At 42.8% G+C, this 27,489-nt stretch overlaps 1 protein-coding gene across 3 annotated transcripts in view; it reads left to right on the top strand.

The window, feature by feature from the left end:
* The window catches only part of LOC134801048 (protein spalten-like), a 32,963-nt gene extending 9,174 nt beyond the window's left edge, over window positions 1-23,789 (top strand). The window contains exons 4-8 of one of the 3 annotated variants that reach the window (XM_063773574.1): window positions 9,692-9,850; window positions 17,319-17,416; window positions 20,354-20,413; window positions 22,572-22,680; window positions 23,631-23,789. In XM_063773574.1, the coding sequence (XP_063629644.1) occupies window positions 9,692-9,850; window positions 17,319-17,416; window positions 20,354-20,413; window positions 22,572-22,672 (418 nt within the window). In that variant the 3' untranslated portion in view covers window positions 22,673-22,680; window positions 23,631-23,789. Of the gene's footprint in view, window positions 1-9,691; window positions 9,851-17,318; window positions 17,417-20,353; window positions 20,414-22,571; window positions 22,681-23,625 lie in introns of all 3 variants that reach the window. The other 2 variants (XM_063773573.1, XM_063773575.1) reach the window with 2 other exon arrangements.
* Window positions 23,790-27,489: the final 3,700 nt, after the last annotated feature.

Below are 27,489 nucleotides of genomic sequence, written 5' to 3'. Positions count from 1 at the left end.
TCTTTACATAGGCAACTAATACTCATCGAGACTATTCTAAAAACCCCAAACACAATTAGGTTGCGTTGTTTTGTCACAGAGTACCTATGGCCAACTCCTGTCTCCATCATCAGATCAGCTCGATTGTACCATCATATTGCGTTGTCACCCGACTTACATATGCATGTAAATTTTCAGCTTCATCGGAAACCGTGAAGTGGGTCAAATTTAACTTGCAAGATTTGACCCGTACAAATATAGTTACACTAGCTTTTGCCCGCGGCTTCGCACGCGCAGGAGAGTTTTTTTAATTTTTTTTTTTTTTTTACGGACTGAACAGTGACTGACTAAGTCTCACCTGCTGGAAAGTGATGACAAGGCCGAAGGTGTAGCTCACTATTTCAGTAAAAGCTTATTCACAGTATTCTCTCTTGACTTGGAGACACCTGAATTGTAATTATATCGATAAATCGAGCTCGACTTATTTAATATAATCTAATGTACGTTTTGTACCTAACACCTTTTAATTTATATTTTTTATTTATGTAGCCTTTTGTACCTATAGCACCTCCTTATACACTACATTAGTGGTTCTCCCTTGGATTGCTAGAGGACGATAAACATTGGGACTCAACTTTAGAGGAAGCTGCGTTGTGCGATTCTCCCTTCAAGCTGCGTGAACTTTTCATAATAATGTTAGTTTTTTGTCAACTTACTGACCCGTTAAGTCTCTGGGAAAAATATAAGGACAGTTATTCGGACGACATTAAACGGCAACTTGAGAGAGAATTGCAAAATGGTGCGGAGTTTTACATGGATGAAGTGTATTAGTGTGTGTGGTTTGCTGATACATAGCGGAGGTGTCACGGTTTACCTCGGGGTGGGTTTGCTGATACCTAGCGGAGGTGTCACGGTTTACCTCGGGGTGGGCTTGCTGATACCTAGCTACTGCTTCTCTGTGTACATCAGGGTTCATTTTTTGGTAATTGCTTACGGCAGCTTTGTGATCTGATGATTTGTTTTGCATATATTTATTTGCGGCAGCTTTTAGTTGTTTGTTCCGTGTAGTATTCGTGAACCTGGCACGGCGTTTTTTAGTAACTGTTTTGGTAGCGGTAAGAGATAATGATGAGTCTGATTCTAAATGTGTGGTGGGGTGGTAATCTCTTCATTCCTTCTCGTGGTAATCTTCTTGGCAACCACAGAGAGGAGTGAAGAAGGGCTCTGATATTGTGGGTCTTACGAGTAATTCACTGCGAATATATACGTCAAAATGACCGCTAGACAAATCACTTGAAAATCTTAGTCGGCCCACCGGATTACCTACAGTACCAACTCTCATATATAGCTCATTGTTGCGGTAAACTTCTAAAACCCACGGAAACAGTTGTCCTGCCGCTACCAACTCGCAGAGACTACCGTAAGTAAACGGGCGCGACATTTCAAGGCAGTATTCAACGGAGCTGGAGTAATTATCACCGTTACTGTTATGAGACATAATAACAAACTCCTCCCAGTTGGCCACCACGTGACTAACGATTTGCTCGCGCACCTCCCTGGCCATCACCTGCGTATCATACAGAAGATAGGAGATGGCGCGAAACAGACAGCCTCCATCTCCAATTATAGGTACTACGGTGTGAGCCAACATGGTCCCATCAAATTCCAACAATTCAACAGCCATTGTAGGTATTAGTGAAATTTTCCCTGAGCTAATAGCTAAAAAAATTTACTTTAAGGGATTGCATTCTCAAAAGTCTGGATCACGTGTGGCTGTAAATCAGCGTGTATGTTACAACCGTCTATGCTATCTTTTTAATTAGCATTCCCCACCAGGGGCCATAGTTCACGTCGGCTACGTTATATTTTAATTTTGATCCCATTTTTGTAATTAGCGTCCCACAAAACCATGGAAATGATACCAATATTGATATTTTGAAATTTCAACCCCATTGCACCCCCACCAGAGGGATGATTGTTCACTTCGGCTACGTTAATTTTAATTAAGATGCCATTTTTGTTATTAGCGTCTCAAAATACTATGAAAACGATACCCATATTGATATTTTGAGATATCAACCCTATTGGTGACTTTTCCCCCTCTTAGGGGTTCAATTTTCAAAAAACCTGAAACACGTGTTTACTCATTTATCTTTAGGAATACTCCTGTGAAATTTGGAATAAAATAGTCTAACTAATCTTGTTTCCCCATACAAACTTTGGACCCCCATTTCACTCCTTTAGGGGATGAATTTTGAAAAATCCTTTCTTAGTGGACCCCTAGACCTTATAAGGAATCTAGTTGCCAAATTTGGACTTTCTAGTCCCAGCGGTTTGGGCTGTGCGTTGATTTAAGTCAGTCAGTCAGTCAGTCAGTCAGGTCTTTCACGTTTATATATTTAGATACATACAATACATAGGTACATTGCAAGTTAAAATAAAAGCTTGTAAAAATCGATAGACTTGTTCATGTTTAAAATCAAATGTTAAACCGCCTATCAAGCACAAACGGGCCATTTTTAACCGACTTCCATTTCATAGAAGGAGGAGGTTCTGTATTCGGTTGTGGCTATGTTTTTTTTTTTTTTATGTATGTTCATCGATTACTCCGAGACCCGTGGGCCGATTTGAGTAATTCTTTTTTTGTTCGAAAGGAGGTACTTCCAAGGTGGTCCCACATTAATCTGGTGCTGTTTTGATGATGGGATCCATGAGGAATTGAGGGAACTCCTCAATTTTTAAATGCACATGTAGGGTGATTTGGATGTTTTCTTAAGCAACTCGAGCATTTTCTCTCGAAAACCACCAATTTGATGAAGTGGACCTGATGATGATGATTGTTTTGATGATAATCATGACGATTTCTTAAAATGTACGACGTTCAGCGATTATTCCGAGACCCGTGGTCCGATTTGAGCAATTCTTTTTTTGTTTGAAGGGAACTGCCTCCAAGAGCGTCCCACATTAATCTGGTGCTATTCTGATGATGGGATCCGTGAAGAATTGAGGGAACTCCTCAATTTTTAAAGGCACATGTATGGTGATTTGGGTATTGTCTTAAGAAAATCAAGCATTTCCTCTTAAAAACCACTAATTTGATGGAGTGGACCTGATGATGATGATTGTTGATGATAAATGATGATGATTTTATAAGTGTAGATTACTCCAGAACCCGTGGTCCGATTTGAGTAATTATTTTTTTGTTTGAACGAAGTTACCTCCAATGTGTTCCCATAATATTGTTGGTTATAATCTGGTGACGGAATTCATAAGGAAATGAGGGAATTCCTCAATTTTTAAAGGTACGAGTATGGCGACATCGTTGTTTTTTATAGTAACTCAAACATTTCCTCCCGTTAATAACCCATTTGATGAAGTACAACTGTAGCCTTACCACGAGTTTGACGCTACATCTTCGCTATCGTCTTCGTAACTTACTTTCTATACATTTCGCTCGCACTAATAGGATGCCAGTACGAGCGAGACGCATAGAAAGTAAGTTACGCACACGCTAGCGAATATGTCAGTGTTAGACTTATGGTAAGGCTACTGAGGAGTCGGGAAATGGCGGTTGAAGGGTTGGTGGTTCAGGCTTCAGGAACGAGGGGTTCCGTGATCAGGGGTTGATGTGCAGTGAGGTTGAGTGATCTGGGGGTTGAGGGATTGGGTCAGTGGCGAGGCGGAGGATGGATTTTGTGTTTGTGCACTGTAGTGACAGGAATGATTACGAATTTAGTGATACGCATCATTATTATTTTCATTCATGCGTCACGCGTTACTCATAAGCTGTTAACAATGCCTTACAATTAAAAATGGAAAAATAATAACTTTTACAAAAAAAAAGAAAACCGACTTCAAAAAGGATCAAATAAAATATAATCCGTTTTTAAGTATATGCGTTACTAACTGATATGTTTGAAGTCGGTGCCAAGACAAATAGTAACAATACCGGTCAAAAATAATCAGCTTTATGTCTATAAATCACATTACAACTGTACTAATAGGTATTATAATAGTGAAAGTAATTCTGTCTGTCTCTTTGTCACCTTTCCAGCTAAACAACTGCCATGTAAACTGGTGAAATTTGCCATGCAGGTAAAAAGTTAAAGCCCTGTAGATGGTTCTTGAATTGTTTTATATTTTGAAATCAAGTTCTCTGGATAAGAGGCGGGAAATAACTCAGTCCCAATCCCACACCTGAGTTCTATGGACAGTTCGAAAAATAGTAAAAATTGCTCTTTAAAAAACATATCGGCAATCGCATTGGTTTTATACTAGTACCGACAAACATGGTACGGACTGCGCCAAGGTGGATTGACAGTGGGTTCTTAGGTATCTACAGAAAGTATGATAATTGCTGTCGTGTAAGGCAATCCTTGTTATGGCAAACATTGTTATCGGATCGACCTAAAATCATGGTATGCTTCAAATTTGGCTTGGCACCGACTTCAAACATATCAGTTAGTAACGCATATACTTAAAAACGGATTATATTTTATTTTATCCTTTTTGAAGTCGGTTTTCTTTTTTTTTTTGTAAAAGTTTTTATATTTATAGTTGTCCCCTACACTTTTTTTTTCAAATTTGGAATTTTTTATGTTATTTCTACTAAGAAATCTAAGAATCATGAGCTCTATCTAATATGAGAAAAAGGTGTCCCAAAATTTCCATACAATTTTCGATTTTTCCATTCCGTGACCGCCATATAAAGTCTATGAAAAATGTTAACGGAATGGAAATAAAAACCTTGGGACACTTTTTTTCTCCTATTAGGATAGAAAGAGCTCGTGATTCTGAGTAGAAATAACATAAAATTTCACAAATAAAAAAAAAAGTGTAGAGGACAACTTTAAATAAAATGACCCAAACTAAAACTAACGTACAGTTACGCTCCGTGATTGACCGATTGATGAGCAGGTTGAGCTTAAGGGTTCTTGCTAAATTGGACATTATATAGCGTAAGTATTGAACAACCAATTTGGCAAGGACCCTAAATGGCGCAACAATCACGGAGCGTGACTGTACTTGCACCTAATGTGGTCCGGTTCTTAAGCTTCATCATCATCATCATCTCAGCCATAAGACGTCCACTGCTGAACATAGGCCTCCCCCTTGGACCTCCATACGTGCCGGTTGGAAGCGACCCGCATCCAGCGTCTTCCGGCGACCTTAACAAGATCATCTGTCCATCTTGTGGGTGGACGTCCTACGCTGCGCTTGCTAGTCCGTGGTCTCCACTCGAGCACTTTTCGACCCCATCGGCCATCTTCTCTGCGTGCAATGTGGCCTGCCCATTGCCACTTCAGCTTGCTAATCCGGTGGGCTATGTCGGTGACTTTAGTTCCTCTACGGATCTCCTCATTTCTGATTCGATCACGTAGAGAAACTCCGAGCATAGCCCTCTCCATAGCTCGTTGAGCGACTTTGAGTTTTGAGATGAGGCCGATAGTGAAAGACCACGTTTCGGAGCCGTAAGTCATCACTGGTAACACACATTGATTAAAGACTTTCGTCTTGAGGCACTGAGGTATGTCGGACGAAAAGACATTACGTAGTTTCCCGAACGCTGCCCAACCGAGTTGGATTCGGCGGTTGACCTCTTTCTCGAAGTTGGACCTACCTAATTGGACTACTTGTCCTAGGTAGATGTACGAGTCAACAACTTCGAGTACCGAGTTCCCAACAGAGACTGGGATGGGCACAACATTGGCATTTGACATAAGTTTCGTCTTGTCCATGTTCATTTTCAAGCCCACCCGTTGTGAAACTCGGTTGAGGTCATCGAGCATCATGCTGAGTTCCTCCATCGACTTTGCCATGACTACGATATCGTCGGCAAACCGAAGGTGAGTGATGTATTCGCCGTTGATGTTGATGCCAAGTCCTTCCCATTCCAGGAGCTTGAAGGCGTCTTCCATTACGGCAGTAAACAGTTTCGGAGAGATAACGTCTCCCTGCCTTACGCCTCTTCGCAATGGAATCGCCCTCGTGCTCTGCTCCTGTACTCGGACCGACATGGTGGCGTTACTATACAAACACTTCAACACTTCGATGTACCGATAGTCAATATGGCATCGCTGAAGAGACTCAAGCACCGCCCATGTTTCCACCGAATCGAAGGCTTTCTCATAGTCCACAAACGCTAAGCATAATGGCAAGTTATACTCTTCGGTCTTCTGTATAACTTGCCGCAGCGTATGGATGTGGTCTATGGTACTATAGCCTTTTCGGAAACCGGCTTGTTCGGGAGGCTGGAAGTCATCAAGTCTGTGTTCGAGACGGTTCGTGATGACCCTTGAAAACAGCTTATAGACATGGCTCAGAAGCGTGATGGGTCTGTAGTTCTTCAATAGGTTGTTATCACCTTTTTTGAAGAACAGCAGCACCACCTCGCCTCTATTCCATGTTTCAGGCGTTATGCCCTCGGACAAGACGGAATTAAAGAGCTTCTGGAGGACTTTAAGTACCGGTGTTCCACCCGCTCTCAGAAGCTCTGAAGTGATTCCGTCTTTGCCCGGCGCCTTGTTGTTCTTAAGCTGCTTCAGGGCCATCCTAATCTCGTACAGACTGATGTCCGGGATATCTTCGGTATAATGTCGGGACAGCTTGGCTCTTGGATCTCCTACCAAGCTGTCAACGGGCTTTGCGATCGAAGTGTATAACTGTCCATAGAACCTCTCGATCTCACCTAAAACCTCCGCTTTGCTCGACGCTATGCTGCCATCTTCCCGTTTCAGCTTTGTCAGCTGGCTTTGCCCAATAGACTTGTCCTTTGCGAACACTTTGGAGCCTTGGTTTCGCTCAATAGTCTCTTTAATACGGTTAGTATTAAAGAGACGCAGATCATGTCGCAAGGACTTAGATATACGTCTATTGAGCTGCCTATATGACTCCGCGTCATCGGGAGACTGCAACTGTAGCGAGCGTCGTTCAGCCATGAGGTTTAAGGTTTGCTCGGTCAATTTCTGAGGTCTATCTTTACGGCGGGGTCTAAAAAACTTAGACCCTACTTTGTGGACAGTTTCCACTAGCCCGTCGTTGATTTCGTCCACTGAAGCCAAAGTTCTCTAGGCAAGCAAAGCGGTTAGAGAGCTCGAGTTGAAAGCTTTCGGGGTTTTGAACATGGGGTCGAGTAGGTCGGAGCGTAGACTTCATCAGGTTGGACCTTCCAAGTTTATTATTGATATTCAGTGTGCCTCTTACGATTCGGTGATCACTACCGGTCTTTACCCTGTTGATCACAGAGACATCACTAAATATCCGTTTCTTGTCGGTCATGATGAAGTCTATCTCGTTTCTCGTGGAACCGTCAGGACTCATCCAGGTCCATTTCCTGTGAGGCGGCTTCTGGAAGAAAGAGTTCATCATGAAGAGTTCCTCTCTCTCCAGAAAGTCGGCCAGCCTCTGACCCCTAGGGTTCCGTTGCCCATACCCAAATTGCCCCACTCTCAACTCATCCCCGCTTCTCTTGCCCAACTTTGCGTTGAAGTCCCCCATAACAACAGTAAAGTAGGTTTTAGAAGTATGTATGGCCCTACTTACGTCCTCATACATAGCTTCTCCTTCATCATCGGAGTGTGACGAGGTCGGTGCGTATACCTGAATGACCTTCAGCGAATATCTTTTGGATATTCTGAGTATTAGGTATACCACCCTGCTCGACACACTGTCGATGGTTATTATGTTGTTTACGAGGGACTTGTGAACGAGAAACCCGACACCACCTTGGGACTGTTGGTCGCCCTCCCGGTGGTAGAGCAAGTTACCAGACTTCAGGGTTGTCGTGTCCTCCCCCTCTCTACGGACTTCGCATAACCCTACAATGTCCCAGTGTAACCTGCTCAGTTCCTCTTCCAGCTCGCAGATCTTTTCGTCAGTCCTCATAGTGCGTATGTTGTGTGTTACCAGGGCCAGTCGCCTTCGGGGCGGGTAGCCGGATCTTTGCCGGAGATTCTTAGCACCCCTGACCCCGCTAATGCCCTGACCGCTACCATCGCACCGGGGGTCGCCAGAACCTCGGGGCCGTGGTTTTATTGTGCTCATCATGATGGGGGGTGAATGCCATAATCGCCACGCTTGGCAGCCGGGTTGGCGATCGCAGTCGAGTACACCGAATTTGAGGGACGCTGCTGCCCGTCCACCGGTGGTCTTGGACGTAGTTTAAGGACATACCCGGGTCCGTCTTGGACGTAGTTTAAGGACATACCCGGGTCTTAAGCTTGCCTATGACCAATGACAATTATAAGACTGAAAATTCATAGGTATTAAAAAACCGGCCAGGTGCCAGTCGGACTCGCCCATCGAGGGTTCCGTAAAATTTAACTGATTCCTTATTTGATTTTTTACAAGTTTACAGATTTTTCCCTGATAGATAGATGATATTACTTGCCAAATTTCATAGTTCTAGGTCAACGGGAAGTAGGTACCCTATCAATTTTTATTCCCTTGAGAATGTCAAAATATACGTTTTTGCGGCAAAACGGCCGTATCATTTTTTACGTTAACTTAGAAGTTATATTTTTTCACAGCTTCAAGGGACCGTAGACCTGAGTACCTATATGGTTTAAATTTAAACTTGATACCTCCACGCGTTCCCGAGATAAAGGGTTTGACAGACAGATGGACGGACGGACAGACATACGGACAGATGGACGGACAACAAAATGGTCCTATAAGGGTTCCGTTATTTCCTTTTGAGGTACGGAACCCTTAAAAATGGGAAATATAAAAATAACGATGAGCCATCATAGGCTCTAGTACCTTACAGATAATGGTGTTTTCGCCACACCTGCGGGCGCAGCACGGTTCCATTTTTGTCGCCTATCACTATGCGCGTCCCTTTCGCACTTACATACATGTTAGAACGTGACAGGCATGGTGACAAGCGGGTGCGCCGCAAGTTTCAGGGTAGCAATTCTGTCACTGAAGGCATTGTACCCTAGCACCTTATTACGCAACTGCCTAGAAATTAGGAAGCCCACGCCGCTGAAACTGTTGTCCTGACTACCGGCATTGATCCTGAGCATGCCACTCTGTGATATGCAATGGCCACTCTCCTTTATATGCGTCTCACTCAGGCCCAACACATCCAATCCATATCTAGCCATTTCCTGTTCTATTATCTCTATCTTTCCAGTCATCTGCATGCCGCGCACATTCCAGGTCCCTATTTTGAGAGCATTTTCTTTGGTAGTGAGTCGACTTGTGTGTGGTGGTATCTGTCCAGCAGTAGCCCAATTTCTGCAAGGAGCCTGCGGACGAACTCGCTTGCAGCCGGTAGCCAATTTCACACCAGGAGACCCGGAACCGCCCTGGCGCCGGGCGTCAGCCGGGTCGCAAGACCAGTCGTTACTTATCACATTAGCTCTACTCATGGTGGTTTTCTTGGGATTTTAGATGCGGTCGTTTCCCGTTCCGTTCCGCCCCAGACATTTTAGAGGGTATTTGAAACTCAAGGTCGCTGAAGCCTCTTCTGGCCAGTTGCCTGGCGAGGTGAATGGTTATACCGCCATTTGCTCGGTCGCCAGAGCCTCGTCCGTTATCTAGCAGGGGGCACCGCGATGGCTGGGAACCATCGCCATCGGCTATTCATAACGAACCACCGATGCGAGCAGGAGAGGTTGACAATAGGGTCGGTTAGATGTTATTACCGTTCACCCCTTACCCCCCATTTAGGTATAACTATGTATTAATAACTATTGACCTTTTCCAGTACAAAAACCTTAAAAACACCCCCAACAAACTTCTTCCCCATGGGATCTTCACGGTACACAATCACGATGTTCCCCATTCCACATATGTACTTGCACCCAGAATCTAAAGGAATCAGGAACTGCAATTTTCTCGTCAGATCCTGTATGAAGGTATATGAGTAAGTATTGAATTGACAACTACAAAGTATAGTATGCATTTTCCCAAATGGCTTTTTCTTCTCCTAAGACCCTAAGGGTGTCCTCTGTGTGACCTCTATGTAATAATAGGAGGGCTCGTCTACATTGAGGTGGTCGATCGTCCTACATTTACCAAAATATGTTAACTCGTATGAGCTGTCACATAGACTTGAACCTTAATTAGGGCGAGCGAAGCGAGCCCTATCACTATTCGACAATCTATGCATTCTTGTGGTACACTTTACGGAAAAACTACTGCACTGTTAGGTTTGAGATTTAACATAGTAATTCAAATTCATGTCTAGATGTGTTATCAAACATAAAAATGTCATTTTATAAACATAAAAAAATAAAATAAAGGAATAACACTTTGTATTACTACTAACGCCATCTGTTGGAGAAGTGATGAAATTAACATTCGTACTAATGTTAAGTAATTATTTGTTTTTCTGACAGATGGCGTTTACGCCATTATCAACGATGAATACAAAAGTGGATTAAAAATTTGGATTCAGACCCACTTCGCTTCGCTTGGTTTGATTCCCAATTTAGCAATTAAGTTTCTGTAGACTAGAACAATCAATTTTGCTGTATATTCACTGCGGAGGTCAATTTACTCGTATGTTTTGTGACGCTGATGAACTAATCAGTCATGTTGTGTTAGCAAACTTAAATCGGGTATTTTCAGTTCGAGAAACAGTTTTAGTGTTACTATTGCTTGGAACTGCTAAAATTATAAATAAAGATAAGCATATTAATATAAACTTAGTGATTTAGGGCTTAGGGCCGATACAGACGGACTACAACCCGACTGCAACTTGTATAGGAACTGCACGCCGACTGCACGCCAATTGCAACGTCGGCATGAAGTTCAACAAAATGACCCAGAACCCTGGCAGTACCTAGTGGAACTCAGGTTTGGTGCAACAAAGGCAAATTACGTTTTGGTCATCCGACTCATCGTGATGAGCACTTAGGAGAGTATATAGTACCCAAGATAGAGCTAATGCTGAACCCTGGTAGTACATAGTGGAGCTCGGGTTTGATGCAACATATATAGAAACACGCTGTTTTGGATATCCCACTCGTCATGATGATCACTGGGTAGACCAGTACCCAAGATAGCTGATGCTGAACCCTGACAGTACCTAGTGGAGCTTGGGTTTTAACAACATAGGCACACGCTGTTTTGGTCATCCGACTCGTCTTGATGAGCACTTAGGAGAGTAGTACCCAAGATAAAGCTGATGCTGAACCTATTGGAACTCAGGTTTGGTGCAACATAGGCACACGCTGTTTTGGTCATGCAACTCGTCTTGATGAGTACTTAGGAAAGTAGTACCCAAGATAGAGCTGATGCTGAAACCCTGGCTGTACCTAGTGGAACTCAGGTTTGGTGCAACACAGGCACACGCTGTTTTAGTCACTCGACACGTCTTGATGAGCACTTGGAAGAGCAGTACCCAAGATAGAGCTGATGCTGAACCTTTAGTGGAACTCAGGTTTGATGAAACATAGAGACACGCTGTTTTGGACATCCGACTCATCATGATGAGCACTTGGGAGAGCAGTACGCAAGATAGAGCTGATGTTGAACTCTGGCAGTACCTAGTGGAACTCAGGTTTGTTGCAACATAGGCACACGCTGTTTTGGTCATCCGACTCGTCTTGATGAGCACTTAGGAGAGTAGTACCCAAGATAAAGCTGATGCTGAACCCTGGCTGTACCTATTGGAACTCAGGTTTGGTGCAACATAGGCACACGCTGTTTTGGTCATCCGACTCGTCTTGATGAGCACTTAGGAGATTAGTACCTAAGATAGACCTGATGCTGAACCCTGGCTGTACCTAGTGGAACTCAGGTTTAGTGCAACATAGGCACACGCTGTTTTGGTCATCTGACACGTCTTAATGAGCACTTAGAAGAGCAGTACCCAAGATAGAGCTGATGCTGAACCCTGGCTGTACCTAGTGGAACTGTGTGTGTGTGTGTTTATGTGCGGAGCAGCGTGATTACCGCCAGTAGGTGTCCAGACGGGATAGTTTTTCGCTCAATTGTGTGGTGTGAACGCAAAAATAAATTCAAGGACATTGGGTCGCTGACCCAACATTCTGTAGGAAAGCCAGTTGGCTTCCTTACAAAAAGTACTGGGCGACCGTGTAGGATGTAATAAGCGCTTATGAAATTGTATACTTGTGGATGGATGATATTGGCAATTTGATTTTGTCGTCTGGACACGCTTTTAATGGACAAAGTAAAAGCTGTAACAGACAGGCGTACCGGACAGCAACCGGGGTCCGGTTACTATATTTCTTTCTTGCTCTCACTTATAGCTGCGTTCTTAACGGAATTATTACGTACTCACTCGATCGAACATGAAACAAGCCTCAGATTGGATCAAAGTCGGGGTCCGGTACGTTTCGGTAGAAAAACTCCGCGAGCCCTTACAAAGCTCTGCTTTTTGCTAGTACTATCATGATACAGTTGCTTTTTAAACGACATTGTTGCTTTTCCAACGGTAGCCGACCGCTCTCACAAAACAAACAATGGCTTTTGTTTAAAAGATTAGGGTCTTAGGCGTAAAAATCATTTGAGAAAATCATACTATACTACTTAACAGCCAACACACCCTCGTGCTGCATCAGTATCAGGGTTGCATCTGGAGCAGATGATCTGCCTCCACCGGTTTCTGCCCAACGCCTTTTTAACGACCCTGTAGAAAGCAGAAGATGACAGTCTTTAATGCAGAGGATTGTAATATGGTGATTAGCCAGTTTCAATGTTTAGCAGTAACGCTTTGGTTTACTGCGACATAAACGCATATTGCTTGTGTCAGCGCAACCTATCGTGTATATATAGGCAGGCATTTAGAGAATGATCCTTCCGGCCGATTTCGACCATGGCGACCACTTCGACTCCTAGCTAGCTCGGTACTCGTGCGCCCGAATATGGCTTACGTAGCCGATCTTTGAGGTGAACTCCCGCGCACATTGGGGGCACGTGAGAACACCAGTCACATAGTGGTAGTGAACGGAAGCAGGCTGGCGTGCTTTCAGCTGGTCGCGTTTAGCGTCGAGGTCAACTTTACGTTGCTCCTCGAAATCGCGCACTTTGTCATGCACCAGCCTGCGCCACTCAAGACGTTGTGATGCCAAACCTTCCCACTGAGAGGGCTCGATGTTGCATCTTTTCATGTGCCGTTTCTGAACATCTTTGTATCGGAGGAGTTGGCCGCCAAGTTTCCGCTTACCATCCTCTAGTTCTGAAAAAAAGATGCGCTTCGCCACTCTCTCCTCCGCCATACGCGATACGTGACCGCACCACCGAAGCTGTCGACGCATTAGGTAAGCCTCTATTCCACCGACCTTGGCTCGTCGCAGAACTTCGGTATTTCGCACTCTGTCAGACCATTTGATGTTCATGATTTTACGCAAGCATTTGAGGTGGAACCGGTCTAAGGTACGAATGTGATGGCGGTACACGCACCACGTCTCGGAAGAGTATAAAAGGTTTGGCAGCACGGTCGCCATGTAGACGGAAATTTTGGTGGTCAGTTTTAGGTCGTGCGAGCAGAAAACCTTGGAACACAGTTTCCCAAACGCTGCAGCTGCAGCGCCGATCCTGCTGTTGATCTCAGCGTCAAGGTCACACTTTGATGTTATAGTGCTCCCCAGATAACGGAATTTGTTGACCTGCTTCAGCACGTCCTCACCAAGCTAGTCACGGCTAGTGTCTCGTGACCATATGTGTCCAAAGACAGCACCTCCGTCTCTTTGACACTAATTTTGAGGCCGAACTTGCAGCAGGCTTGGTGAAAAACGAACATCAGCTGTTGTAGGCCATCTGGGGATACTGCAAGAAAGCATAGGTCGTCAGCATACATCTCTGTGATCAATGCATGTGAAACTTTCGTTAGCGCCCTAAATCTGGCCAAGTTAAAAACACTGACATCGGTACGGAAGCGTATGCGGACACCTTCGGATACTGTTTGTAAGACTTCCTTGACTACAACTGCAAAGTATAAAGCGAACAGTGTAGGGGCTAAGACAAACCCTTGTTTCACCCCACAGGTAACGGGGAAGAAATCTGACTGCTCACTGTCACTGGCGACGCAATACTGCTTGTCGTCATGCAAGAGTCTCAGAAGTCTCACAAACTTCTCCGTGTATCCCAGCTTCTTGAGTACCAACCAAAGGGCTTCGCGAGGCACACTATCAAACGCTTTCTCGAGGTCAACAAAACAGAGGTACAACTGACGGCCTTGTTCTCTGATTTTTTCTTGTAGTTGACGCACGCTGAAGATAGCTACGCAGGTGCCTCGGTCAGGTCGGAAGCCAAATTGGGTTTCAGGCAGGATTTTTTCTGACAAATCCGTTACGCGATTTAGCAGTGTTCTGGCAAAGACCTTTCCAGATGCTGTCAAAAGCGAAATACCGCGGTAAGAGTTGCAATCCGAACGGTCACCTTTGTTTTTATAGAGAGCCTGTATGCGAGACATACAAAACTATCCGGGACTCGCTCTTCCTCCCACATACGAACAAACAGCTCCCACACAAAGGAATGCAACTCCTCACCACCGTATTTTAACAGTTCTCCCGGTATAAGGTCTATGCCAACTGCCCGCTTGTTTTTCTGCTGTCTGATGGCTGTGACAACCTCGTCACGCGTCAGGGGCTCATCCAGCTCGATGACTTCGGGGAGTTCGGACATTAAACCGATGTGTAGTAGATCAGCTGATCGATCTACGTTGAGCAAAGAGTTGAAATGTTCTGCCCAACAACGCTGTAGTACGTCCTCTTTGCTAGTCAGCAAGCTGTTGCCACCTACAGCCCGCAGAGGCACCTTAGCTCTGACAGACACTCCCCAAGCTGGTTGGTGTCAGCAAGCCCCTGTATCTGACAAGCTTTGTCACGCCACCATCTGTCCTTAATTTGTCGAGACAGCCTACGCATTTCCTGGTCACTCTCTTTGACTGCTGCCTCACTTCTACCTTGTCGACTAAGCCGCCTTAAGAGATCCCGGTGTTTGTCAAATGCTGCCCGGAGAACTTCATCATTATCATCGAACCAGTCTTCGTTACGTCGGTCTTTATTACCTAAGGTAACAGAAGCGGCTTCCATAAGATGAGTAGACAATTTCCCCCAAACAGCATCAACATCATCCCTGACACTAATAGGCAGAAGTCTCTCGGACAAGGTTTTGCGATATTCTTCCACCACCTGGTGATCCTTAAGCCTCTCCACGTTCAAAGACGCAGGCTTTTTGACTATAGATCTACGCGGGCGACGGAGACGGAGTCGAAGCTTAGTGACAATGAGCCGGTGGTCAGTCCAGCGGTGCGCACCACGCATTACTCGGGTGATTTGCACCTGACTGAAGTCTCTTTGCCGCACGATGGCATAATCTATCAAATGCCAGTGTTTGGATCTCGGGTGCATCCACGTGGTTTTGTACTTAGCGGCAAGCCTGAACATTGAATTCGATATTGCCAGCTCATATTGAGCACAAAAACTGAGTAGCAACTGATCATTGCTGTTCATATTGCCGACTCCGTGTCTACCCAGAACTCCAGGCCATGCCTCATAGTCCCGTCCAACTTTGGCATTAAAATCGCCAAGCAATAGGACCTGCTCTTTGGCGTCTATGCCATCTAGGCATTGAGATATTTGGTCGTAAAATTGGTCCTTCATATCATCAGACTTGTCTAGCGTTGGAGCGTAGACACTGATGACATTAAGAAAGTTGTCCTTATCCAGGTGAAGGCGCAATGTGGTCACGCGGTCCGAGATATGTACAGGGTACTCCTCCAGTCGCTTCACTAACTGGGTCTTGGTGGCAAATCCTACACCTGAACGCCGGGGTTCGGAGGCAGCGGTACCCTTCCAGAAGAAAGTGTAGCCGCCACCATATTCCACCAGCTCTCCTTCGTCGGCAAGATGCGTTTTGCTGAGAGCAGCCACATCAACGTTATAACGACGAAGTTCTCGAGCTACTATGGCGGTTTTGCGTTCAGGGCAGGCGTTACCATCTCGATCAATGAGCGTTCTGACGTTCCACGCGCCGAATGTCATCATGGCTGTTTTCATGCTGTTATTTTTGTTGCGTCGACCACGAATTGAGTTGATGCGATGGCAGCCGCGGTTACTACCATCTTCCAAGTAGGGGCGAACATTTGTTTAGGGCACCTTTTCTAGCCCCCTCCCCGGCTGAGCGGGGAAAGCAGTGCCTCCCTAAATAGGGCTGCTTTGTCATCCTAGGTGTTGCCAAATCCATACTGTCGCCCCAGCTTTGCAGTATAAAAGCGACCACGGCGTGTACTCAAACCCCTAGGACCGCCCGTGTGCAGGAGTCAGACAAAGCTGGCGTGCATCGCGCCTGACCTCTCTACCTCCTCCCATCGCCACAGGACTTAAGACTTAATCGGAGTCCATAATTCAGGAGCGGTCAATTGCGCAGGATATATTGAGGTGCGTAAGCGTTCGCGCAAACACAGACACACACACTCGTCTTCCCTCTCCCCGAATCAGTGGAACGGAAAACCGCTACAACTGGAGGAGAGCTCAGATGATATGTCTGGCCGACGGTAACTTTACGCCCTCTACCGTCGCCCTGGGCCATCCACCTTACCTTGCCGAGTCGCCGAGTCAACCAAACCCTTTTGCATATCTGCGGTGGGTTGCCTTCCTTGCCGAGACGGACTTTGTCGCACGCTACACGGGAGGTAGCCGCGTATAGATAATGCGTCGACCGCAGGAAGCGAAAGTCTTACCACAGGGATACTGCTGCCCACCCCTGGAGAGAGCATTTACTTCCGCTATATTTGAATGGATTGAACGCCATTGATCGGTTGACTGACTGCACTGCACGCAGCGGGCGATGGGGTCGTCACTTCCCATTTAGAGAATATACGTTCTTATACTATCACACATAAGGTGTTTCAATACATACTCCCTGCTACTGCTCGAAACTACATAACAAGACCTCTCTTGTTATTTGAGGGTGATCGGTCTTGATCTTATTGGTGAACGACCGCGTGATCTTCTGCTTTCGGTGTTTCCAACCACAATCAGTTTTTCCAAACTTTCGTTGCCTCTGCGCACTATTTGTCCGATATCCTTATATCGGACAAACAGTGCGCAGAGGCAACGAAAGCAACGAACAACGAAGGCAACGAAATAGTACGTTTACATTACACCTTTGTAATGTAAACGTACTAATAGTGCTCGACATGCTAATACCCAATAGATGACACCTTGCTGTCACCTCTATTGACAATGACTTAAGTTTCAAGATGACATGTACTGGGACCGCGTCGAGCAACAGTACGTTTACCTTAGTGATATTATAAATAAATCACTCACGCATTTTAGGTCGAGGATTATTCGATATGTTTCGCTCCATAAGTGCCAATATTAAAATAAAATAGAATAAATAATTAATGATTTCAGCACCGGCTCCATTTGCGCTCACGGACTTAATGGAGTAAAGTTAACATTCACCAATTACTGCGCAATGGAATTCGCTAACTGCAGCTTTAAATATGACAGTATGTACCTAACCATTGAACTATTATTATTTATTACTAACGCATAAAACCGACACACAAAACCCGTATTTTGCGCCTTGAGATGATGTTGTTTTTGACAACAAACCATAGAAGTGGAGCATGAGTCTCGCGACCTAATCGTGTAAGCGCCATGAAGTTTTACGGCGCTTACGACGTTTTGATCGCGTGGTACAGGTTGCGATTACGACAATTTCATTGTTTGGTTGTGGCTTCTCTATATAGTAATACCTACCTAATATCTCACTGTACCTAACTATACCTGCCGAGGCGGCGGCTGAAAGCAAAAAGGTCTCAAAATATCAAGGTCTCGGCCCCCAATACCATTTTGTGGCATTCGGTGTCGAGACACTGGGGCCGTGGGGTCCAAGCGCACATATTATTTTCAAAGAACTGTGCAAAAAGCTGGTTGATACCACCGGCGACCAGAGAGCTGGCAGCTTTCTCTCCCAGGGCATCAGTATTGCCATTCAGCGAGGGAATGCTGCCAGCATCTTTGGCACAATGCCGCGGGGGCCTTTTTAAGATTTATTTTAATTTAGATTAGTTTAGTTTTTAATTTTAAGTTTTAATTTATTTTTTTAATTTTAGATAGTATATGGTGTGTGATATGTTCGAGTAGAAAATTAGAACTTTATTGAATAAATGATTTAATATTCACTATACCTAAGAAACAAATTGAATTACTTTATTTAAATAAAGTAATTTTATTTTGGTTCGTAATTATTTTAAGCTGCCGTGACTCAGGAGGCTATAGTTGGGTCGATTTTTAGTTTGTTGTGTCTATCAGGGGGCCTATTTTAAAATTTGGCGCCCCGGGCCAATAAGTTTCGCCTCCCAAAAGTCAAGGAAGAAAAACAAAATGGAACCCGCTAGGGGCAGCCTACGCCGCCCTTGGCGGATTGACACCCCGGGCCATGGCCCGGATGGCCCTAGGGTAAATACGCCCCTGCCTGAGTGGACGCTCGGAGCGGAGCGTTCGGCGGGGCGTGCAGCGTGGCGTCGGGCTCACAAGTAACAATATGAGCAGCGTGCACTAAGGCCGCTCCTATACGTTTGCATTTGTTTAACATGCGCTTAGTGTAAGGCCTGAGTGGACGCTCGAGTTGGGCGTGCAGCGGGGCAAGGCGTGCGGCGTGCGTGTTAAACAAATGCAAACGTATAGGAGCGGTGCGGCCGTAGTGCACGCTGCTCAAATCACCTGTGAGCCCGACGCCACGCTGCACGCCCCGCCAAACGCTCCGCTTCGAGCGTCCACTCAGGCCTTACACTAAGGGTTCCGATTTTTCCTTTTGAGAACCCTAAAAAAACAGAATTTGTAGGGAGACACAAAGCAACGTGTAACGGGGTTTGAAAACGCCGAAATGTTGAAAGCGATTCGGTCTGTACTGCGTGAGCTAGGAAATACCATGAGGAGCTGTGGTGGGAAAAGTCCGTCTGTCTGTCTGTCACTAGACTGTATCTCACGAACCGTGATAGCTAGACAGTTGAAATGTTCACAGATGATGTATTTCTGTTGCCGCTATAACAACAAATACTAAAAAGTACGGAACCCTCGGTGGGCGAGTCCGACTCGCACTTATCCGGTGTTTTATACTACGTCGGTGGCAAACAAGCATACAGCCCACCTGATGGCAAGCAGTCTCCGTAGCCTATGAACGCCAAAGGTGTTACATGCGCGTTGCTGACCCTAACACTGCGCACCCAAGTTGAGCTCTGGCAACCTTAATAGGTACCTACTCACCGGCAGTAGGATCACTACTCGTAGGGTCTAGTGTTACTTGGCTGCGGTTTTCTATAAACCTTAATTCTTAATCAATACCTAATATTATTTTTAAGTATTGTATGTCTTTCCCATCACGGGACAGTGGTGGGACATTCGGGAGACGTGCGCGGAGCGGAACCAACACGTAGATGCAATTTTGACACTTTAATGAAATGTAAGGGGTACACCGAGCGGAGGCTGCCCTTGCCCGTGTCATGGGACGCACGCAGAGGCAGCACCCGCCAGGGTGTAAGGGCTATTTGAGAGTTGATGGGATCTAAAATGAACTAGGTTATTGGATGAAAGCGATGGATAAAAAATCGGACTGGACCCCTCCTAATATAACGGTATGCAATTTCCGCATATTATTACTGGTCACTGGGTTACCGAGAGCCTTCTTCTATTTCTATTTCTAAAATTATTTCAAATATGTTGGTTCGTAGGTTTGCTAGGTGCTCACGTGACGTAAAAATCACATTGTTTAAAGCGTATTGCCAGACCTTTTACACCTGCAGCCTATGGACCAACTACACTCAAAAAACCATCAATAGTCTAAGAGTCCAGTACAATAACGCCCTCACGATGCTGTTGGGGCTGCCTCGCTGGTGCAGTGCGTCGCGCATGTTTCTAGAGGCTAACACGGATGGCTTTAATACGATACTGCGGAAACGTGTTGCCTCCCTGATGCGCAGAGTTCGAGAGAGTACCAATAGCCTCCTGAGTGCCGTTATTGAAAAGTGTGAGTGCCCTGTTATGAGGCATTGGAACTATGTGCATACAGGCGGCAGACCTCTCATTTTTAATGTATAATAAATAGGAATTTCATTGATTAATTTTGATATATTTTTATTACATGTTAATTAGTTTTGTGCCGGATATTAGGTAGGATATTATTATATATTTATTAATTATTTTAATGTATGTTTAGCATGTAGGCACTAACTCTTAAATGTAAGTACTTGTAATACTAACAATTTTATGGACCTATGCAGTCTGAAATAAATATATTGAAATATATCTCTTATTTAAACTGTAGCTGGTTCCCCGCGATACAGGCGTAGCCTAGTGCGGAGACCCCTGCCATACTCTGTTATGTGTTCTTTTGATAATAAATTTATTCTTATTCTTATTCTTATTCTGCTTTCGCCCCATAGTATGGCAACTGGCTTTCTTTGGGAATTGCTACGTACAACCACTGAATCAAGAAACTGAAGGTAGGTACCTACTAAATTATTTATTTCGACTAAATATACAACTTTTGTAAGAAGTAACGTCATCAAACAACACCACAATGCTTAGAAAAGTAGCCGAGACAGTAAGACTTTCTACTTTTCCATTATTTAACTTTAAAAAAAATGTTTTAATTGGGTCCCACATCAAACCCGTGGTCGCGGCAAACCTTGACGGCGTTGGCGAGATGACCTCGGCGCCTTTGATAGGAACTGGTAGGAGACGGGGCAAGACCGGGATACGTGGAAAGGGAGGAGGGAGACCTTTGGCCAGCAGTGGGACACTCTAGGCTTATATAAATAAATAAACTTACATAAATCCAAAACAAATCAAATTTAAACAATGTGTCAAGCATACAAATGTAGATATCGCTTACGGCTACATCCCCCGTCGCCGATATGAGCGACAGGAAAAAAAAATCGCAAAATTATTTAAATTAATTTTGGCTATGAATTAGCCCGATTTAGCTATAAGGTCAATGTGGCTAATTCCGTCATAGGGGATATTCCGTCCACGAGCATATATTTCTTTGATTTTCAACCGTAGCAAAAAAACCGACGCTGCTTTGTCGACGAAATTATCAATGTAGTTCGTTGTTCGAGAAAAACGCTAGTGGACGAAATAGTCCCTATGACGGATTCAGCCACATTGACCATAGTTCTTTCGCGTTAAGAATGCAGTGAATCATCACTAAATTTAATTCGGTTAACACACAAGACAACCGCGTTCGAAAATATTTCTTCAACTGGTCACTTTGAAGTTGACTTTCTAAAAGGGTCCCACTGATTAACAGTCCGCCGGACGGTATCGGCCTGTCAGTTGTTCGGAACTGTCAGAATTTTGTTCTAACTGACAGGCCGATACCGTCCGACGGACTGTTAATCAGTGGGCCCCTTAGGAACGATTTGCTTGGTTACTGGCATGGTATTGTATAACAATAATGTAAATTACGCATCTGTGACAATGTATGATCAATACAAATAAAGAATATGAATATGAATATGAATATAATAATATCTCCGCCTGGTAGGTACTCTCAGAGTACTCTCTTGACTTCCCGTCTTTTCGTGGTCACGTGACTGACACAAGCCTACGTCATCATGCGACAAAGCTATATGATAATATGCGATAGCGCTATATAAAGTGGCAATGTTATTGTGACGTAGGCTTGTGTCACTCTGGGAAGAGAAGACCATGTTTTATTAGACTATGGTTACTGGCGTAGCTAAGTCGGCGGGAAATTATGGATTCACTGCATTCTTAACGCCAACGAACTAAAAAAAATCTGTTTATTTCATAATAAGTTTTTGGCAAAAATTTCATTTTTAGTACAAGCTTTTATCGCTAGATGTACTTTTCTTTCGACAGACAACTAACACTCATCGAGACAATTCTAAAAACCCCAAACACAATGAGGTTGCGTTGTTTCATCACAGAGTTCCTATGGCCACCTCCTGTCTCTATCATCAGATCAGCTCGATGGTACCATAATATTGCATTGTCATGCGATTTATACATGCATGCAAAATTTCAGCTCAATCGGAAACCGGGAAGTGGACCAAATTTAACTTGCAAGATTTGATTACAGACCGACAGACAGACAGACAACGGGAAAGGTGAAACTAAATAAAAGCTTGTAATAAATAAAAAGGCATGCATTTTTACAGACCAGCTAATCTTAAATTAGAAAACTACATAGTATAATATAATTTTACACCACACCAACTGGTAAAGGCTCTCTTGACTGTTCAAAAACTGATGAGAGGGTTGCATTTTAGTCACATGTGGGGAAAGTAATCAAATGTACTTAAATATTGAGTTGTTTCCTTATAGAATGTTGGCCGGTAGAATTGATTTTGAATGATAAATATTTAAATACATTCATTTTGAATTGGTATGTTTTGATTTTGTTTGATATTTTACAGGTTAGTAGTTTCCTTGTGTTGGTGTGGTGAAAAATTTTCTGTGTCACTCGGTGGCAAAATTTGTTTTACCCTCGTGCCTTGAAACCCTCGCAACGCTCAAGATTCCATTTTTCGAATCTTTCACGTTTTCGGGTATCAATATTAGCAAGAGAGGTTAAACGACAACTTTGCCCCAATTGCCCTCTTGTAAAACAAATAACTAATGTCCCTTTTCCAGACATGGACATAGAAGGAGAAAACTTCTTAGAAGCTGCAGTTATCAATGCGCCTCCTTACGACCCCTTGACGGGGCAAGCAGAAATATTATTTAGACTTTAATTTCACAGGTGAATCACCCTTTTCTTGTCACTAGTTGCCATGGCTACGGTCTCCTGGGTCACTCTTAAAATACTAGTTGACCGAAGCGTAGCGAAGGTCTACGTTTTGACTCGGGGATTTTGCTTTTGTATGTCCGGATGTTCTCCTCTACGGGTCGCAATTCTTAACCGATTCTCGTGAAATTTTGTAACCGAATTCTATGATTCGATAAAAAAAATTTGTCAAGCCGGTTTTTGGATTTTTTTTTAAATGGAAAAGTTGTGACAGCTCGCTCTTAAACAAATAGTCGTATCGGTATCATAAGAGTGTATTCTTTTTGAGACATGCTTACAGATTAAAATGGCCAAAAATTCAGAAAAAACATTTCGCTGGTTTTGGAGGTATTAAGATATTTTAGTTTGTATGTCCGGATGTTCTCCTCTACAGGTCGCAATTATTAACCGATTCTCGTGAAATTTTGTAACAGAATTGTATGATTCGATTTTTTTTTGTCTAGCCGGTTTTTGGAATTTATTTAAAATGGAAAAGTTGTGACAGCTCGCGCTTAAACAAATAGTCGTATCGGTATCATAAGAGTGTATTCTTTTTGAGACATATTTACAGATTAAATGGCCAAAAATTCAGAAATTTTATTTCGCTGGTTTTGGAGGTAATAAGATATTTAGTTTTTACTTGAGAATGAGTAGCTAAATTTCGTGACCTTAAGTAAGAACCATCATGGCGTATTTTGCAAACGTTCGCTTTTTTTGTTTGCACAGAAGGTCTGGGTTCGATCCCCAGTAATTATATGCTGGGATATAACTTTTTGTATTTTTTTTACACTTTTCGTATTGTTTTTTTTTTTATTTACTATATTGTCATCGTGCCCAATAAGATATGCTCGCGAGGTCTACCGCTCACAGAGCCACTAGTTATTTCGTATTTAAATGAACCAAATTTGATTTTTTTGGTAGATAAGGCCTTTCCATAATGGGACATCTACTAAGCACGCTTGTAGGACATGGTACAGGAGCTCTTCTAAGAAACTATGCTACTATTGTCTCCTGGCTGATGGGACAGAATAACAACAAGAAATAGTTGATCAACCCATTTACTAATTAATACACAACAAAAAACATTTTGTCTTTAATTTCACAATTTGTTACTAAACTGTCATTCTATGGAACTTGCTAACTATGTAAACAAAAGTCACTAGTAAATTCATCAGTCAGAGGCAATTTCAGTATGGTGGTTTGTTTACATAGTTAGCAAGTTCCATAGAATGACACTTCAACCACTTTAGAGGGAAACGAGACTAGGTATATATATTTCGGGGATCTCGGAAACGGCTTTAACGATTTCGATGAAATTTGCTATATGGGGGTTTTCAAGGGCGATAAATCGTTCTAGCTAGGTCTTATCTCTGGAAAAACGCGCATTTTTGAGATTTATAGGTTTTCCGAGCAAAGCTCGGTCTCCCAGATATTTCAACTTATAGGTAAGTCTGCGAGCGACGCTACATGTTAATTTTGTTCTAGAGAAAGATTCTAGACCATTATTTTTTATTTTAATCTTAGTACCGTAAAATGGGGTGAGTAGGGATTGCGTGGAGAGTTTTGTTATGAATGGGGAGAGAAGGAATGCCACGGGGGTGAGATGGTTTTTAAAGGCTACTGCTACCTAAATAATGTACCTATTCGTATTACAAATGGAGCTATAGTGATATTCATAGGAAAAAAAATCGATCCAACAATGTTCCAAAATCACCTTTGTATGAAATCCCATCTCACCCCAACTACGAGGTACTACGGGGTGAAGAGGGTGTTTGTGTTTATCGGTAAAGTTATATAATGGAACTACCCAAAATCATAAAAAAACTAAAATACAAACGTCCGGAACATTTATTATATATACCATTCAGTTTACATATGTAAAAATAAAATGTTATCGAGCTTTGAATGTCAGTTTTCTCCCTACTCACCCTATTTTACGGTATGTCTCACGACAGTTTAACCCAAACAGGTAATGTATCTATAAGTACCACATAACAATAGTTATTTGTACAACAAGAGATCAAAGTTTGATCTCTTGTTGTACAAATAACTATTTTTGACGAGCAGAGTAAATACAACGACCGCAAAATGTCATTGTCGTAAAGTCTATAAAGCGGGTGATTTCCGAACGTAAAAATATGGGAGGTGTCAATACAAATTTCTTTGACTTTTTAGTTGTCAATTTCAAAACGACAACAAATGACAGTTTTTGTACGTTTCTCCCGCTATAAACGTTTGTTACGCCGAAAAAAAATGCTGTACGTGTTTTATGTTGTATTTTTTTGGTAGATTATTAGATATTGTATGTGTAGTAAGTCATAATTTACCTTAGTTATTGTTTTCTGATAAAATATCCGCTCTAAAAGTTGGTGGTTCGTATGAACCCTCTGCCCGTTTGGGGCACGTTCAAGTGGTATCTATGTGGCCACTGCCCTGCAGGGAGTTTACATGAAGTTTAAGGGTAAGTTTTATTAGTATGACTGAACCCTCATAGTACAAAAGTAATATATTTACCTTTGGTTTTTAAATTAAATATTTATTCAACGGTCAATCTTATGAGCCACGACTTCCGCGCGAGCCAAGCAAGTGCTGGCAGTGAGTGCATTTTGTAACGAAAGTGTAAATGGGATGTGTAAATGGGATGTGCACGTGTTAGATAAATGAATAATTTTTAAAATATTAAATATTATAAACTCAAAAATTGATAGTCAATATTACTTTCAAGGTAAAACTTGTCAGGAAGTTATTTATTTACCTTGATTCATAATTATGTAAAACTGCTAAATCAATAACTGGATACTATTTTAAGTTTTAAGTAAGATAAATAAAATAATAAACTGATGTAATTGAAAATAAAACTGTTTTATTCAAGTAAATATTCCAATTTATTAACATTATCATCAACAACTTATAAACACAATCACTATTAGTTTATAATTCAGTAAAAGATGATTTAATTAATTATTAATTAATTAATCCATCTAATTAATCAAGTAAGTACATAATTATTACAATAATTACCAACATAGTATTTACTTAACTTTCAATATTCCTTTGGCGATGATTAACTCACTGCTGCAGGGCAAATCAAAATGCAGAATGCTCAAAGCAGAATGATCAGTAATGGATGGGTCGGTCCCTTTTATACCAATTTCTACCTGGCAACTGGTTGATCATGCCACTTGTCATTCGATAAGTGACGTCACAGAAGTAGTTTCTCATGTACCTCCTCCATTTATCGAATTATGCAGAATAAAACTATTAGAACATCTTTTCAATAAACTCCGTCATACATAAGTATTAATCAGTAATATTAATACGAAATATAATCACTTCAAAGTAGTTTACAAATCTTAGTGGTAGGTTAACTTACTGTGTAACAGTGGTTTCGTATCGTACCCACATAAATAACAAATTCTGTAAAATTCACGTGATGTTGTGTCAAGTGTTTAAATAGTGTAATATATTATCAACATTGGACGTCAAAGAGAAACAGGTCAGTTTCATACGTAATACAATTTGTACATAGAATAACAATATTCTAACACACGTGACTTACCCTTAAAACTACTATGTATGGCTAACAAGGCAGTGGGCATATAAGGACCACGTAGCACCATTGGTAACGGGCAGTGGGCATATAAAAACCACCGGGTTTTTTTTTATGAATTAGTGATAATAAAAAAAATCAAGAAATTACTTTTCTTATAAAGCTATTACCTACCCGAATCAGTACTGTAAAATGCATCAGGCCTGTTTAAGGGTTAAATTCGATTGTAGATTATACATACCTACGAGTAGTAGTGTGACTACTTGAAGCGCTGGTGGCCTTGCGGTAAGAGCGTGCGACTTTCAATCCGAAGGTCGCGGGTTCAAACCCCGGCTCGTACCAATGAGTTTTTCGGAACTTATGTACGAAATATCATTAGATATTTACCAGTCGCTTTTCGGTGAAGGAAAACATCGTGAGGAAACCGGACTAATCCCAATAAGGCATAGTTTCCCCTCTGGGTTGGAAGGTCAGATGGTATTAGTCGCTTTCGTAAAAACTAGCGCCTACGTCAATTATTGGGATTACTTGTCAAGCGGATGAGTCGTGGCAAAATGCCGGGATAACGCGAGGAAGAAGGAGGAGTGAGACTACTTGAAAAATAGAAATAAAAAATATAAGTAAAAAAAATGTTTCTTCCCTAGTTTTTTTTTAATTCATTACATTGGTGACGTTTTCAACCTACAGGTACCACATTGTCAGTTGTCGATGAAGTTGAAATATAGCGCCTTATTGACAACTGACAATAAGTACCCTTATGGTTGAGAATGACACATTTCACAGTATTCTAAAACACTGTTATAGTTCCTCCTACAACATTTTGACGTCTTTTATAAACGTACGTACGTAGCAGGGAGACACTTTAGATATGATTGGACAATCTTAAAGTTAAGCCCTTGCTACACGGTCGCCAACAAGCCTTCTGACCGCGTGGCCTTGGTCCGTCCCGGACCGTGTAGACAGTTGTTTCCAACAAATTTTGACCAAAACTGACCAAGGACAGACCAAGGTCAGACGGTTAGAAGGCTTGTCGGCGACCGTGTAGCAAGTGTAACTTTTGTTACCTCCATGTACACTGGCGTTCAAAAGTGCATGGAGATATTTCAATCGTAATATTAAGGCATTACGGTCGACATCTATCCATGCACTTTTGAACGCCACTGTACCTCCAAAATACTATCACATCTATATAGCGAGACTCAAAACTCCATTCTACCGTCCCTTTCACACAACCC

Source organism: Cydia splendana, chromosome 21, assembly GCF_910591565.1.
Source record: "Cydia splendana chromosome 21, ilCydSple1.2, whole genome shotgun sequence".
Taxonomy (NCBI): domain Eukaryota; kingdom Metazoa; phylum Arthropoda; class Insecta; order Lepidoptera; family Tortricidae; genus Cydia; species Cydia splendana.
The sequence above is the reverse complement of the archived record's forward strand: the minus strand, read 5'-3'. Positions and strand labels throughout refer to the sequence as shown.